We start from the raw sequence: 17531 nt of genomic DNA, 5'->3' as shown, positions 1-17531 counted from the left end.
TTTAGTCAGTGTTTGCTCATTGTAAAATCTTTCCTCTCCCCGATTTACATTCTGACATTTATTACATGGTGACATTTTTACTGTGGGCAGGTTATGTAGCTGCTGCTAGCTGTTTTGGCTGTTAGAGTCAGCTGTAAACAGCTATTTCCTGTCTGTGAACCTTGTTACATTGTAACAAACTGCCAAAAGTACAGCAGTCCTAGAGCTTCTTGTGGGAGGGGTTTCAGCACAAAAGCAGTCATACAGCGCCCCCTGATGGTCTGTTTGTGAAAAGCAATATATTTCTCATGTAAAAGGGGGTATCAGCTACTGATTGGGATAAAGTTCAATTTGTGGTTGGAGTTTCTCTTTAAGAGATAATAATCTCGGCAACTTTTCCTGTGCACACAGAGCTCACCCTCCCATCATTCCTGAGCTTCACATGAGTAAGCAAAGGGAGGAGGTAAAAGGGGTCAAGTGATGGAAGAAAAAAAAACTCCCACTCTGCCAGCAGCGCTATGCTCTGTGACCTCCGGGTCATGTTACTGAGGTTTCTAAAGAGAATTTCACTGGGTCTTGTCAGTAATTTGATTGGTTGATTTGACTAAGCGGAGGTGTGGCCATACTGCGCCTGTACGAGCATAGCAGCATCTGCGCAGTAAACCAGAGCCTTTGGCGTATGAGTGACTCCGTGCTACTGTGCAGGAGTGGCCATGCTCAAGCGGCTCATGCTAGAAGAGAAGCCTGGCCCCAATCAGCTGGAGTGTCCACGAGTGACAATGGAGGACCAGACGGCAGCGAGGGAAGCCTTAGCATCCTAATGAGGCTTCCCTCTCCTTAGGTAAATTTTTAAAATAAATTTTGGCCTCAGGTTCTTTGTAACTTACCTAATGAGGACCTCTTTAGTCCATCCTCCATCCTAAATAATGTAATTAACTGACAAAGGAGGTGATGGCTTTAGTTTAGTACATGGAGTTTGGATTTTATACTAAACTAGGGACCTTAGCCCGTTTAATAACGTGCTCTAGGTCTGTCACTGCTGCCACCTATCAGCGTGCATGCTCGCGCCCACTAGCCCGCACTGCCGGCCTCCTGGCTGTCCTGCTCTCGTTCCAACAACAGCTGTCCCTGCAGCACATACGCAGTAGCGCAGAAACAGACATTGGACGCCGAGTCACAGGGGTTTTATTAGGTAGGATACAGGCTCATTTTAAAGTCATCAACTTCACCCTACGTTTACACATTATAAAGTATGAATAACAGAGCATATATTGCACAAACTGTGAAATAAGGAGAAAATTCATGACAAGTGACAGCTATGCATGTGAATAATGCTAAGTGTGCTTAATGAAAACGACATTTGTTTTTTATTTGCCACATTCTAGGCACACAGTTTTGGTTTTTTACCATTTGCAGTAACAGTGCTAGTTTCTACCATCCTTTCTACTTGCTTTTAAAAAGCAAGAATTCCATCTGTTGCCATGGCACTGAACCCAATGAGAAAGGGAAGCATGTTCAGCCTGTGGTCACAGGCCAAAGCTGAATGGTCTCATTACCATGCAATTAGTTATTCATTATTCCACCAGTAGTCTTTTATCTAGCTTTCTGCAACCAATGATCTGTTCTTAAGCAAAAAAAAAAAAAAAAAACTCTTTAAAACTTTTATTTAACTTTTTTAAGTATTGGATATAGAAGGAAGTGTTTGAATGTTGATTAATGTGAACTTTGTTGCTTCTGAGGAGATCTCTTTCTGGTGGTAACAGGGAGAAGGGGTATAAGAACATTTCACCTTCTATAGTGTACATCATTGGCTATGCTGCCATGGAAAACAAAAGTAAAGAAATTATTGATTCGAGCAAAATGTAATATTGTTTATCCTATCAAACTGATTTTAAAGTACAACTGTAGTGAATATGGTAACTATATGTTAGGGTGGCCATATACTTAACGATTTTAACAAATCTGCTATAAATTGTTGCCACAAACGACGCCTAATGAATAGATTCCCTGCCAAAATTGAATTAATCAGTCAGTCACCCCAAATGGAAGATCTCACCGATTGGGAGGAAGCACAATGAAAGTGGCATATAATTTTGAGAGAACCGACATGCAGCGTAGCTTACACTTGTCTGTCCACCGCCGGTGTCTTTTATCTATAGCTGTTGGATTTTTGTCCCGTAACAAACACTAGATGAAAAACACTAAAGGCCCAAAATGCACGTGGTCATGTAAGGTAAGTGTTACGGGGCCTCTAGTGTTTATCCTGGGACACGGGCACCTTGGGAAAGAAGAGACAGGTGCACCCCATTTCTGCTCACCCTCCCTGTACAGCAAATCTTTGCTCACCTGCCTTTTGCCCTATATCTCAGTATGCTTAAAGGACAACTGGAAGGTAAGCCTAAGCATTAAAGTATATCTAACATTAACTAACATTAACTCAACTTACTCTTACCTCGCCAACATTTTAGACTGATAAGACATTATTAGATCAATTACATGTTTCTACAAAGATCTACTCCTTAGGCCACTTTCACAGTGGTGCATTGTGGTGCAGTGTAACGGCCGCTTTGTAACGCAGCTTACCGCACTGCAATGCACCACTTAAAGAATGTTTACAGTGCAGCGGGAGTGTTGTGGAATAACAGGTGGTGGAATCCAAATGCACTGCAATTAATGCATAAACAGTATAAGTGAAGCATATTTTTCATTGACTGTATGCTTCACTGTACGAGATGCAACAAGAGCATAATGTGTGGCACCGCTGTCCAGATCCATTGCGTTGCATTCCTGTTGTCACAGGAACACAACAACCAATGTAAACGTATTCATAGTGATATAGGATTTCAAAAATAACCAGTAATGAAAGTATGCTGGCAACAGCTGCAAGGCCTAAATGGAAGAATGTGATAAGAAAATACAAGCACTTTAGGGAATAATATTATAAGAAAGGTGTATGGGCTTTACTGAAGATTTAAATGGAACCAGTCAACATATCTTGTAAATGCCATATAACAGGTTAGCAGCTCATGCTGGAATTTGTTATTGCCCAACTTCTGGAAGCTATGCCAGTTAGGGCAGAGCACACCTCTGCATTATTATGAACGCTGACATGTTTACCTTTTAATTGGAACTGTTTCCAGAAGTCAGGCAACAGCAGCCCCCTCGGCAATGGGTGGAGGGCACAGTTGTGCCAAGTGACAGTCACACTGCGTGGAGGTTTCTGGGTTTTTCTAAGTGATTGGAGTGATTCTAAAAAAAAATAAAAATAAAAAGAGGTGGTAAGATTGCATAACAGGCATCCTTACCACCCTGTCAGTGATCTAAAATGGATCTCTGATGAACTCTAGTATGTCTGCTAGTCCCGAGTTACAAGGAGGAGATGTTTTGTCTCATTAGTAGTAATGTTTTGTACATGGTATGCATCAAATAAAGCTGAAAGTTTAGAATTATGATGATACGATCAGGACTAAATGCAGAAGTACCACCAGACCCCCCTAGGCTTAAAGAGAACCTGTAACGATTGTGGAATCGTATTCGCGGTCAGCGGCGGATTTCCTCCACAAGCGTATATTTGAGGACACCCAGGCTAGGTGCTATGCACCCGCAGAGGGCAATTCCCTCCGGCAGATGGCGCTGTGGAGTGCAGGCGAACACAGTCGCTGCACAGCCACAGATGCCAGACGGGAATTGTACAGATCCAGGACAAGGTACGATCAGGCAGGGCTGGATAGCCCACAAGAAACAGAGCAAAGGGACAGAACCAATGTGTGTCCACCAAACTAGTCGCCACCCAGCGACGGTGAACACACAACGGCGGAAACGAAGTGGAAATGCAATCGCAAGAATGGCGATTGCCGACAGAGACACAAGACTGAGCAAAACAGGGCACGAGGGTAGCAAAGGCACAGCAAATAATACAATAAGGAGATACGGAAAATAACAAACGCTAGCTAACCGCGAACACCGCACTCATTCGCAACAGTGCACGCGGTTATGCGCGGTCTCCACGTGATAAGCACAATAGAGACAAGCACGCCTAACTAACCATTAACAGACAAACATGAAACAGAGGACGCGAGCGCTTGCTTAACGGTTACCTCACCGAGCCTCCAGCAAGCGTAGCAGACAAGACAGACACACGAAAACAGGGACAAGCGAGAGATAGGATCCACAGCACTAGCGAAAAGTGGCTAGCGCGATCCAGGTACAGAGTAGCAGAACAGAAGGATCCCCAGCGCTAGCAAAAAGTAGCTAGCGCGATCCCAGGAGACAGAACAGAAGGATCCCCAGCGCTAGCGAAAAGTGGCTAGCGCGATCCCAGAAGACAGAACAGAAGGATCCCCAGCGCTAGCGAAAAGTAGTTAGCGCGATCCCAGGAGACAGAACAGAAGAGATAGCTGGTAGCAACCGCTGCACCAGCTATACTCCAAGAACAGAGATCAGAACCATTTCCTGTCGACCACCGTTGGGACAGGACAATGGCAACAGAACAAATAAACAGATAATACAACCTGACTGGGCTAGAAGGGGAGCCTAAAGCAACCCCCAGGAATTAACTATACTAGATAGCAACGGCTGACACTCCAGCAGTGTCCATCAGGAACAGACCATGGAAGGGAAATGACCAGCAAAGCCTTCTGGGAAACATAAAGCTCTTATAGTGCCAGTCATCAAAGAAGGCAGGTAGGGGATTTGCATAACGAATGTATGCAAATGCCCCAGCAAGAGAACAGACCAGAACTTGCAATGGAAAGACAGGTCTCTGTTCCAGAGTCCTGCAGCATGCAAACCTAAACAATGGTCAAAAGGCTGCCTGCCTGCGCAGGCAGCTGAGCGGATTCTCACAGAACCAGAGCTAATGGAAACAAGCTAATATACATACCTGGGGCTTCCTCCAGCCCCATACGCACGGATCGCTCACACGCCGCCGTCCAGCGCTGCCCGCATCTAGAAGAACCGGAACTCCGCTCTGCCGCCAGTCGGAGCCAGTCTAGCGTAGCAGAGGTGCGCTCTTTGCGCACCTCTACTGTTTGCAGCAGTGTATGGAGAGATACGTAGAGGGCGCACTTCTCCTGTGTAGCGCGGCTCCGATGACGTCAGCGACGGGAGCCGGTTCTCCATCCGCACCATCCACTGCGGGCAGCGGTGGATGGCGGCGTGGGAGCGATCCGTGCGTATGGGGCTGGAGGAAGCCCCAGATATGTATAATAGGTTTTGTTTTCATTAGCTCTGGTTCCCTTTAAGTACAGGCAAGAAGCATAGTCTCGCAGGCCAGGTTGGAAACAAGAAATCTCAAGGAAGCGGGGGTACAAGTCTGTCGAGCAAGAGTAATCTAACAGGCCAGGGTCATACACGGGAGGTCAGAAGTTCATGGTATCCAAAGAGCTAGACAAGAGCAGGTCAAGGTACACAATAATCTAGGTTGGTCAAGCTGGCAATCAACTATGAGGTCAAAGGTCAGGCAATGTAATTACACAAGAGGCAATATGATAATCACACCCAGCACAGTGGCAAACATGTAACTAAATGCTATTGGGGGGAGGGGGGGGGCACTGAACAGCGCAGATCTTTGTTGGGGCAATGACCAATCCTGTGGGACTGCAAATCTCAGCGTATTGGCAACTCATCCACAATTTTAATTCACTGTTCCCGTCCAGCAGCTAGCAGCATTGCTGCTGAAAATAAGATTGCCATGTGATCAGGTGGTAACCCAACTGGCCCAAGCAAGAACTCAACTGTTCAGGGCAGCTCACGGAAGAGCCGGATGCATCACTGGAACCCTGGTCAGGTAAGCTCATTACACTGTGTATGATGATTCAATGACTCTCCCCAAGACATGCTGTACCCATATATGTAAAGCTGAAGCTCACTTCTGGACAGAAATGTGGGAAGGACAGGAGCTATCAACCTTTTATAGGAAAGCTCCCTGAATACCACACTGTTCCCCTTACCTGTTTCCACTTCCCATCTCACCCAGTTCAATAGTGAAATCTGTGTCGAATGGGCAAAATCCTAGCATGCTTCAAGAGGTCCACCATCATCCCTGTCCCTAAAAAGCAGAGAGTATCTGACCTCAATAACTTCAGGCCCTTGGCCTTTACATCCGTCATCATGAAGACCTTTGAAAAAGTGGTCCTGCCCCTCATTAGGCACTCTACATTGCCCCTGGACCCATTTCAGTTGTAAGAGAACAGGTCCAGCGATGATGCCATTAATATCTGCCTGGAGCTCATCTGCCTGGAGCTTACAGGTAAGACATGTAAACCAGGACCCTCCTTCTGGACTTTCGCTTGGGATTTAATACCATATGCCCCCACATACAACAGGACAATCTTGCAGCACTCGAGGGCCATCCCACTCTACACCTACCTCAGCAGCTTCGGCAGAACTAGTCGGACGGGCGTAGGAGCGCCCACGCAGCCGTCCAAATGCCCACGCAGCCATCCCCAGTCTTCTTTACCACCTCATTTTAGGTAAGCCCTGCCACATATCTCCCTATCTTTGCCTCTCTTTTGTCACTATATTCACCTATTGTGGTCTACACCATTAAAGACCTTGTTTGTTTGTTCTTTGAGCATATCATTTTTGCACATATATTATCTTTACTGTTTGCATCAAACTTTTGCACCTTATTATCCTCTACGAGGTCATATATAAGCAATAGCACAGTTTGCACATGCTTATGGATGCATTTTTCAGGAGATATTTTTTGCTTGCATATTTATTTATTCATGTGTGTCTCTCTCCTGTGAATGGTAGCGGTGCAGTGTCACTGATTATTTCATGATAATTACCTTACCATTGTGACGCTGTGATTCTTATACCACTGCTTCTCAGGAGTCATACACACTGCTTTTGCACATTATTATGCTGTACTTCATATAAATGTAATTGTTGTGCATTTGTTAATACCCATTGCAGGGTTTAGAGCCATTACTGTATGATACCAGGGGGCCCTTTGGGCTGGGTACGGCGCTGCTTTGTTTTTAATTGTTTTTAAACCTTTTGTAGTTGGCCTAATAAAGAGGAAATTTTGCATTTACTTTTGGCTTTTTGCACCAGTTATTTTGTTATTGATATTTATTTCTCCCCTTTTTTTGCCTTTGTAACCCTACACCTATGGATCATGCACTTCCTCACCAACAGATCCCAAGTCGTGGGTGATATATCCTCTCAACCAAGGGCTACCAATACATGTGCCCCAAAAGGCTGCATCCTGACACTGATCCTGCTCTCCCTCTAAACTAATAACTGCAGATCCACAGCAAACTCTGTCAAGGGCATCAAATTTGCTGATGAAACCACCATTGTTGGCCTTGTAACCAAGAATGACGAGCAGGCCTACCGTCAGCAGGTTGATAGAATATGCCGCTGGTGTAGAGAGAAAAGACTGGTCCTCAATGTAGCCAAAACTGTCAAAATGATCATCACTTCAGGAAGCATGTCCCCACTCCACCCCCAATCTACATTGATGGCACTGAAGTCAAAGGGGTATCCCCTCCTGGGTGCAACCATCTCCAACAACCCGGGCTGGAAGGCCAACACTGCCTCTACCCAGAGAAGTTTGGTATGGCCTAGGAGCTTTTGTCGAGCTTCAACTTCTCTACTGTTTAATCTGTCCTCTGTTCTTCCATCCAAGTCTGGTACGCCGGATCCTCCACCAGGGACAGATACAAACTACAAAGAGTCATCAGATCAGTGGAGAGGATCATTGGGAAGCCCCTCCTCCCACTTGATCTCCTCTACAATTTCAGACTGCGTTTCAGAGCGTTGTGGATCGTTAATGACCCCTCACACCCAGACTTTGAGGCACAGAAACACTTTTTTCCAATTATCTTTTCAACCTCCTGAACTCTAGCTACCTCCTCCCCCTTTTCCCCATAGGGCTGTGGCCGTTGGTTGTTGGTTGTATTTGTAATTGATTGACTGTCTATTGTAAGACTGCCTCTTATGCATCTTGCTTACACTGCTGTTTACTGATTCCGAGTCATACAGTAAACTGAAGCATACAGTTTGTAGTATGCTTCACTGTAACTATACACACGCACATTGTCTGGTTCTGCACAGTATGCCTCACGTTATGCCAATGGAGTCTGTTGCACCGCACTGCTAATGTGCCAGTGTTAATGTACCATTACAATATAATTGCCTAAATTAGCAATGTGATTATATTGTCTGACACATTGCACCAAAATTCCCCAATGTGACTATAGCCCTACATTTTTTAAGTGCTGGGTTAAGCATTCCTTTATTAGATAATATATTTCATTTTTTAAAAAGGATTGCTTGAAACGCTGTTGATACTATGACTGTCATGTTTTAAACAGGAAGCTAAGTTCACTGATAACAGGTGAGGCCAGAAATATAGCTATGAGCAAAAATACCAAATAAATAATTAGAGGGATTTGTGTTCTGTCAGCGATCAAGCATAGACACTGTTCACCTGTAAACAGGAAAGTCAGAGGAGTTCCCCTCCGTCCCTGACACACCTCTGTTTCTGCACACACAATAAGCTGTTCAAGACCGCAGGTGAATTTTTGTACAGTCCGAAGCAGGCTGTATGTCTTTTGGATTGGTGTAGCTCTGTAAAATGTATAAGCTATAGGCTCAGCTATAGGCTCAGTATACACCAGTGGTTCTGGTTGTGTGCTCAATCAGCAAAGCGCTGTGTATAAGGTATTCACATTCACAGTAATCAATTGTTACCTATGACAGCAGGAATGTAATGGATTGGGAAAGGGGCACCACATGTTATGCTTGCGTTGGGTATAATGAAGCATACAGCTGCACTGTTAAGGTCGCATAGGTGGTGCATTACAGTACGGTAAGCCACATTACAAAGCAGCTTTTATGCCGCACTGCATCGTGCCACTGTGATTGGGGCTTATGGGACCTTTTTCACCTTTGCGATTTGTATAAATCACGAATGCTCTGCATGCAGCATTTCATCCACAATCGCATTGCTATTTTAATTCCCTCTTAACAGGAATCACAAAACACAATTGCCAAAAAATTGCTGAACATTTGCGCTGCAAAATAGCAATCAATTGCATTTTAAGATCCGAGTGTGAACCATAAGCAGCCAAAATTATGATTTGCATCACTTTTTAGTAATAGTAAGAGGGCTTTTTTGATCTTTTTTAGCCCCTAGACTGGGTTCTACAGGGGTACCGAGTCTCCAAAACAGACGCGGTGTGGTGAAAATTTTGGCAACTTTATAATATTTTGTAACCGGTTGCAATAATTAATAAATATAGCTATCAGAAAGTGCAACCTAACCATTGATATCAATGTATTTGCATCAGAAAATGCAACCCAACCTAACGCTATTCTAACACAGAACCCTCCTTTAAAGCAATTAACCCCCCCCCTGGAGGGAAGTAATAACCCCCCTTGGTAGGCAACTTCTAACCCTCCTGGAAGGAACTAAACACCGGCAGTTGCAAGTAATGACGTCTAGGAAATGTGAAAGAAGGCGCGCATGCGCAGTTAAAGGGACTCAGAGCTGAAAATAGTAAAAAGATTTATACATACCTGGGGCTTCCTCCAGCTCCATCTGGTCGGATCGCTTCCACACCGCCGTCCTCTGCTGCCCGCAGTTTTGGGAATCAGGTCCCGTCACTTACGTCAGTCGGGGCCAGTCTACACAGGAGAAGGGTGCTGTTTGCGTATCTCTCCAGCAGACGCTGGAGAGATATGTAGAAGGCGCACTTCTCCTGCATAGATTGGCTCCGACTGACATAAGTGACGGGACCCAATTCCCAAAGCTGCGGGCAGCAGAGGACGGCGGTGTGGAAGCGATCCGACCGGATAGGGCTGGAGGAAGCCCCAGGTATGTATAAATATTTTCACTTTTTTCAGCTCTGGTACAATTTAAGCACAGTCCCTTCAAGTTGCAAAATATTACATGTTGCAATATTTTTCATTACAGCGACGCCCGTTCTGATGCAACTTCACATCTGAATCGCTATAGCCGTGCCATGCACAAGTATGGGGATTCAGATGCATTGTGTGAAAAACTGCAGCAGCCAGCATTTTTTAACTCGTACGCAATTGATTTCAATAGGCTGCAATTCCGCATCCAAATATGTGTGACGTTCCCTTATACTTTCCTGGTGACTCTAGGTCACCATGAGTTGTATGGGTACTCTTCTGTATTGACAGTATGGATAGAAGTAAATGAATCTGAGTGAATTTAAAAAGCAGCAAGTTTCATCCCTGTTGCTGTGAATGAAGAAGTAGACTGCAGCTAGAAGTAGCAGCATGAGGATAATAAAAAGCCCTCCCTACACAGGTGACACGAGGTGATGCTGCACTGACTGCTGCGCTGCGCTCACCTTCGGGATCTCCGGGGCTCTCTCTGCCTAAAAATGCAGAACAGAAAGAAGCTTGTAAGGTGAACCAATCGTGTGGCGGGGGTGTGTTCTCCATGCCTCGGTTAACCCTATGTGTCAGAGCAGAGGTCTAATCTGCCTGTGAGGCAGCTCTTTCCTGGGGAGGCCGTCTTCATCGCTCCTCTTGTCAGTGGATCAGAGCAGGAAGCCGCAGAGAAAGAGCTGCCTGGCCATGGAGCGCTGAGCAGAGCATTGCTAAGGAATATATCAGTGCTCTGGATCTACATTGCAATAGCCATTAGTAATCTCCCCATCACTGCAATCCTACAGAGCCATGGAGGTGTTACATGTGCGCTGCTTTCTGGCTTGCCTTCAGCTCTTCTTCATCTGTCAAGTGGGTAAGTGACTGAGCACTGAAGGAAACAAAGATCCCCTGTGCCATTAGGGTTAGCATGTACTGATCTGGACGCTGTTAGCTGAGTATGCCTGCTCTCTATGGCTGTGTGATGCTATGTGCGCTGCTTGTATTCAGCCCTCTCATTGCTTAGGGGGTGCATGGCCAGGATTATGTAAATGAACAGGTCTATCTGGCTTGTCACAAGTACAGGAGCTTTTTGATGGCAGCATGTGAGGTCAAAGGCGCTCCACTATGGTCAGCACGTCAGTGGAGTGCTATATTGATTGCATTCCTGAAACAAAAGCTATGCTGTGCAAGTGATGGGTGATTACTGAAGGTCCATAAGGGGTTTCCTTCTTTTAAGCACAGCAATGTGTAAACACCATGCAATTTCCCATCCGATCAACGGGTCGATAATTTCTGATAGGTTCGATCAGGTTTCCGATTGTTTTTCTCATCGATTTTCTGATCACTTCTGTCAATTACATTTTTGTTTAAAGTCCCATCGACCTGCAGGGTTGGGTGTGATGGTCCATCGCTTGTACAAGCGTGTTGCCTATTGCCATCTATCTGCTGCTGGATGCAGAGTCGTGACAGTGCTTTATGTATCATATCATTCATTTCTCGCTTCGCTGGCTTTAATTGTGCAGCAGCAAGCAGCAGGAGAGCACGATCGCCCTGCTTTCTCTCCGAGCAGCAGCATGTTATTAGACGGCTGCTTTTATTCTGTGCAGAGAAGCACTGTGTGAAAAATAGCTACTGAGCAGCGCGAACCCCAACTAACCCCAAGGCTCTTCTTCAGGCCTCGTTCAGACTATACGCGCTGCCGTCCGCATTTTGGCAGCGCGTATAGTGTGCGACACGCAAGAACGGTAGAAGGGCATAGACAGCCCTTCTACCGTTCCCATCATATGCGCTGCGTGGCAGCGCGATTGCGCTATCGCGTGCTGCACGCATTTTTGGGAATCGCAGCGCAGATCCCATTCATTGTATGAATGGGATCTGCAGCGCAGCGCATAGGAGCGCAGATGGCGTGCGATCGGACGCGTTGCGTTCCAATCGCACAGCCATCTGCGCTAAATGATGTGAACGAGGCCTTATTGTACAAAGTGTTATGTGTGGTACAGGTTAGTGTGGGGACAGAGCCTAGCTCTAGCTGGCTAGTTTTAATCACAGGGTACCCAGATCACTCATGATGACCCAAAACCACAAGGAGGGTGTAAGGGGCTAAAATATACCAAAAGGCCCTCTTACGAAAAAGCGATGCTAAATATAATTTTGTTTTCCTTGGGGGTTCCGGCACCCGTCCTTGGCGTTTACCGCTGGGATCCATAATAAGTTGCATATTGAAATGAATGGGAGCGTTCATCTCACGTGGTCTACCGGCGATTGCTGTAAGTTGCTCAAGCAGCGCAGTCGATTAAGTTTTCACAGACGCTGCATGCAGCTTCTGGAGTCAGCGTGCACGCGGTTGGGGTATTCCCCTAGTGCTCAAAACGCAATGCGATGATGCATCAACAGCAAACGATGCCAAACGCTTTTGTGTGCGGTTGCAGAAAAGCGATTGGCCATCGCAAAATGAGTCACCGGAAGCCTGACATGTGAACCAGGCCCTAAAACAGAAGGTTTTATAACTGAGCTTTAAGTGAGCAAGTGGGGGTTTCACACAATGCTTTTTAATTACTGTACTGCAGTTTTTTATTAGTTTTTTCAAGCAACCAATACTTCTTATTTTTTAAATAGTGGCAGCACTTTCATTGCTGTCTGTGCAATATATATATATATATATATATATATATATATATATATATATATATATATATTTCATGGCATGTGCTGAACTGGGTGTATGAAGGGTTTTTGTGGAGATGAAATGTTAAGAAAACTGTATAGAAATAGCAAATTAGCAGCATGCAACTAACCCAAAGGCTGCTTTATAAACTGCAAGTACAGCCACAGGACATTCTCCATAGACTGTTCATTTTATTTGACAAGCATAGGGACATTTCTACCTTGCTGGGATCACCTGTAGGTTAACACAGAGATGTATGTGTCCTGCAATATCATCCTCTGCTACAGAATCCAGCAGCTCCATTAGATACATAAAGGCAACAAAAGCTGCTTGCACTAAAGCTATTCAGCCAGCATTGTCTGCTGGCCAGATGGTGTACATCAGGCAGCCCTCTCCCCCTTCATGTAGCACTATTTCAATTAATTCAGCTTTTCTCATTGAAAGATTGAAGAAACACCAGAAGCTTGTGGGCATCATAAATATTTGGCAATCTCAATTACACACAGTATCATTACAGTTGCTTAAAACCAATGTTCTTCAATTTACTTGCATTTGCTTTTTGGAAAGGATCTCGTCTTTGCTGATTGCCAGTGTATCTGTGTATTCACTGGGTAATTTTAGTACTGTAATAGGAAGTTAATTGGGTTTTGTATTTCACAATTGTATTGCTATTCTTCAGTGGCTTGCTTGCCATTTAATTATCCTTTATTGACATAATTTACTAGCCACAGACAGCCGCTGCTTTTTGTGTGTGTGTTGCTTCCTGGGGATGCTGTTTAGACAAAGGGCAGAGCAATGTTTTATAGCCCAGTGTTCTGTGTCGACAACACACATTGCTCATATACATTTTTATACAGAAGAAAAACACAACAATTACCGGAATTTGATCATTAAGATGAAACGTATATTGAATTTTTATTTTTTTATGTGGAATGAGCAATAGTAACCTTACAGCACTGCATGATAACATGTTTATACAAGAAAGAAAACCCTGATAAATATTAAAGTCCTATGCGGTATGCCTGTAATGAGATGCAATCAGCAGGCTTCAGCTCTTATGAGTGTTGGGAAGCCATATTTTTGGTTATTTAACCTAATTGGCCCAATCCTTCCATGATTGGATGGTGCTGCTTGAGAGCGTTCCAGTGAGTATTGGGCCACGTAGAGGCATTCCAGTGAATATTGGGCCACATAGAGGCATTCCAGTGAGTATTGGGCCATGTTGAGGCATTCCAGTGAGCATTGGGCCACTTAGAGGCTTTCCAGTAAGTATTGGGCCACATAGAGGCTTTCTAGTGAGTATTGGGCCATGTTGAGGCATTCCAGTGAGTATTGGGCCACATAGAGGCATTCTAGGGAGTATTGGGCCACGTTGAGGCATTCCAATGAGTATTGGGCCACCTAGAGGCATCCCAGTGAGTATTGGGCCACATAGAGGCATTCCAGTGTGTATTGGGCCACTTAAAGCGGAATGAAACCCAGCATTTCTTCTTTGCTCTAAAAAATGATTTACAGCATATAATATACAACCAGCATTGTTTTCTTTACTAGAACAGCATTCAAAGTGTACAGTGTAGGAAGCTGGAGAGCAATGTGGAACGCATCGAAAGGGAGGTGGCGGCCAAGGTGTAGCCCTTGCCTACATAGCTTGAATCTCCCATACAATATGGGACAACGTAACTTTTCATGAAATCACTCTCACTCTTCCTTACTCCAAATGTCCTCCATGCCATGCCCAGCCAAGAGAAAAACCAAATGAAAATTGGTTGCTAGTTTGTGGTCTGTGGGCATGGTGGGTAAATCAGATTTATAAGGGATATCTGTATGGCCAGCCTTACTGTACTTTTATGCTATTCCACAATATCTAATAATACATCAACACTTTTTAGCTTCAATGAAAGACCGTTAATGTGACGGGTCAGTAATTCTCCTGTTAGTGGCACCTTTGGACTTATAATTTTGCATTTTATTCAAACTATGTAATGTCTGTAAGGCACAAGGCCAGAAAGGATCCAGAATTCCACCTAGTTAATTCTTGTAAGGTATTCATGAGTCTACAGTGAGGTTGAAAAGTTAATATAACCATAGACTAATGGAGTAGGGCTAAAGGTTCATAATCAACAGCATTGTTGCTATGTTTACAGTGGTGCCTTCCAGCATAACAGCCGCTTTATAACATGGCCTGCCTCACTCCAATGCATCATCTATGTGAAGCGGGAGCACTGTGTTATAAAGGCCTGAGGCATGGTATCACACTGCATGCAGTGCATTACTGCAAAACGTGCTCATTAACAGTAACAGTGAAGCATACTTTTCATTGATACAGGTAACAGTCCTTTGCTCAGAAAGAGGTTCAGTTCCTGGATGTTGTTTGTAAGTTGAATTTGTTTGTAAGCCGAGTCATGTGTTACATGTGAAACCTAGATAAATAATTTACTTTCACACAACTCTGCATTATAGTATAAACAATCAATTTTTGTTGTTGTTTTCAATGTGCTTTTAATTTATTTTGAACGTCTTACCACAATTGATACAATACTGTAACATGTAACAACAAAAATATGTAATAATAAAAACAGTACTGGATATTTTGTACATAGAGGCAACTTGGTATGTCTGAAATATTGTAACTTCAGTGATTTGTTAGTAGGGGTTTGACTGTATTTTCTTGCTAAAAGTGTTATACAATATGTGAGAACTGCTTGGCTTTTAACTTTCTTCTTTTTATAGCTTTTAGAATGATAGGGCTGATGCCTGGGTCTTCTGTGAGTTATTGTTATTTGTGCATTGCCCATTGCCTGGTAGGGTTGTACAAAGAAAAATCACTTTCTTATGGCTAAAGTAATAAACAGTTGACAGAGTGAATGAGGACAATCAGGAGAGCAATGGCACGTAAGTGGACAGTCCAATTGTTTGCTGGCAGTAATGAGATCAGCTTTGAAGATTATCAGAAGTTTAGGATGATAGGTCATAGGTATGTCTTGGAGTGTAAGCAATATACTCACCTGTATGAAAGTCAGCGTTTCTTCTTTTCTCTAAAACATTATTTTTTCCAAGTACTCTTCATAATGTTATGAGTCAGAATTGACTTCTCCAGGCTACTGGCGATTTTGAGGTGGTCTGAAAGTCCACATAGGCCTCAATTCGCTAAGCTTTATCAAACACTTGATCAAACGTTTGATAATTTACCTCATGGGTAAAATCTCATTTTGAATTCACTAAGGTGTTACAGATTTATTGAATGTTTTATTGATAAAAAATTTGATAAATATATAACACCTTAGTGAATTTAAAATTAGATTTTACTCATGAGTTAAATTATCAAACGTTTGATAAAGTGTTTGATAAAGCTTAGCGAATTGAGGCCATAGAGGGTAAAGTAACCCATGAAATTGACAATCCCCATGTACTGTATAAAGGGGTTTTGGAAATGTGCCAGGACTATGGAGGAGATTAGAAATGTAGCACAAAGGATTTAGCCAGAGCCAGATCATCGACGAGGCACCTTAGGCAAGTACCTAGAGCCTGGTGGGTGTAAAGGGGGCTTGGCTGGCACCTTTTCTGACTCTTTTTCTCCATTATTTTCTCAATAAAACCAGTGAGAAAAAAATCTGTTATTTTGTCTAGGGCCCAATTTTACATTAAGACCCGGTTCATATTTGTTTTAAAAACTCCGCAAGAGTCCGGACTTGACACGTTTTCCCGGGCTAGACGGGAAAACGTGTCCAATGCAAGCCTATAAGAGCGGACACTGTCCGCTCTCACTAGACTAGGCGCCGCATCCGCGTTGCCCATTTTCGTCGCATCCACGCCACCGTGACGTATACTCACGTGTCCCGCCACCCATCACCGCCGATCGGTCCTTCTAAACAGCCCTGAGGCCGACAGGAAGCACAGGGACTCTCCATTGACTGGAACAGACCAATGAGATCCTCAGCAACAGAGAGAATTCTCATTGGTTTATGTTGAACCAATGAAAATTCTCCCTGTTGCTAGGCAGAATTGGCATGTTCCAGCCTATGGAGAGCCATGCTTCTGCTGGCCTTCAGGCTGTGCAAGGGAACGAGCGGTGGGACAAGCGGTGGCAGCGAGAGGTGAGCAGCAACGCATACATACCAACGCGATCGACGCGTGCGCGGACCGGAACATGCCTGCCATCCAGAACAGATCCGGGTCAAACGGATCCATTTTTCAGAAAAACTGATCCATTTGACACAGATCCGATCTAGAATGGCAGTAGTGTGGACCAAGCCTAAACCTGGAGGAGATGACACTGATAAGGCAGGATTTTTACTGACAGTACTTATGAGGAATAAAAAGACACACCAAATAATATCAAATGATTAAATAAATAAGATGGAGGCTTACCACCAATGACAAGTCACAAATTCACAATATTAGCAAAAAAACAAAACAAAAACAGGGCTTTCAATTCACTTTTTCTGCTAAGTTTTCACCTGGGAGATATTTTCACATCTTATCAATAAGATACTTTTTAAACCATCAGCAAGCAAGAAAATGCTCAAAATAATTTTGACAATACTTTTCCTAGAAAAATGATAACTGATCATTATAGATAAGCCTCCCTCCTAAACGTTTATTATTTATATTATTTTAGGTGCCTCTTGACTCCACATATGCACTTGTTTGAAACTCTTTATTGGATGCAAAAATGTTGTCTTAGATCTGTGCAGAGCTTGTTTTTATCTGCCTATAAGCTCCTTGATTAGCTGAAGTAAAAAAAATATCCTGGTGAGAAGCCCAGACTGTGGCCACTTCCCATAGCACAGACTGTGACTGCAATAGGCTGCAGTCTACTCAAATTATGCCACACACCCGCACTTCAGCACCTGACCTCGTGGACAGGGTCACAGGAAGATCACTCACTCTGCTCTTCATGTGATTGATGCTGGCTCCTTCCTGCTTTGACCATGAACCCATGACCCTGTCCACTAGCTTGGGTGCTGAAGTGCAATGTTCAGCATATTTTGGGTTTCTGAGTGCAGGATCCCAAATTCAAACACCAACA

The 17531-nt window shown here is 44.0% G+C and overlaps 1 protein-coding gene across 4 annotated transcripts in view; it reads left to right on the top strand.

Annotated features, from left to right (window-relative positions):
* The first annotated feature begins 10376 nt into the window (after positions 1-10376).
* The window catches only part of PTPRZ1 (protein tyrosine phosphatase receptor type Z1), a 269913-nt gene continuing 262758 nt past the window's right edge, over positions 10377-17531 (top strand). The window contains exon 1 of one of the 4 annotated variants that reach the window (XM_068276398.1): positions 10377-10711. In XM_068276398.1, coding sequence (XP_068132499.1) covers positions 10648-10711 — 64 coding nt within the window. In that variant the 5' untranslated portion in view covers positions 10377-10647. The remainder of the gene's footprint in view (positions 10712-17531) is intronic. The other 3 variants (XM_068276399.1, XM_068276401.1, XM_068276402.1) reach the window with 3 other exon arrangements.

This window comes from Hyperolius riggenbachi, chromosome 3 (genome assembly GCF_040937935.1).
Source record: "Hyperolius riggenbachi isolate aHypRig1 chromosome 3, aHypRig1.pri, whole genome shotgun sequence".
In the NCBI taxonomy this organism is placed as follows: Eukaryota; Metazoa; Chordata; class Amphibia; order Anura; family Hyperoliidae; genus Hyperolius; species Hyperolius riggenbachi.
This window is presented reverse-complemented; position numbering and strand designations above follow the sequence as displayed.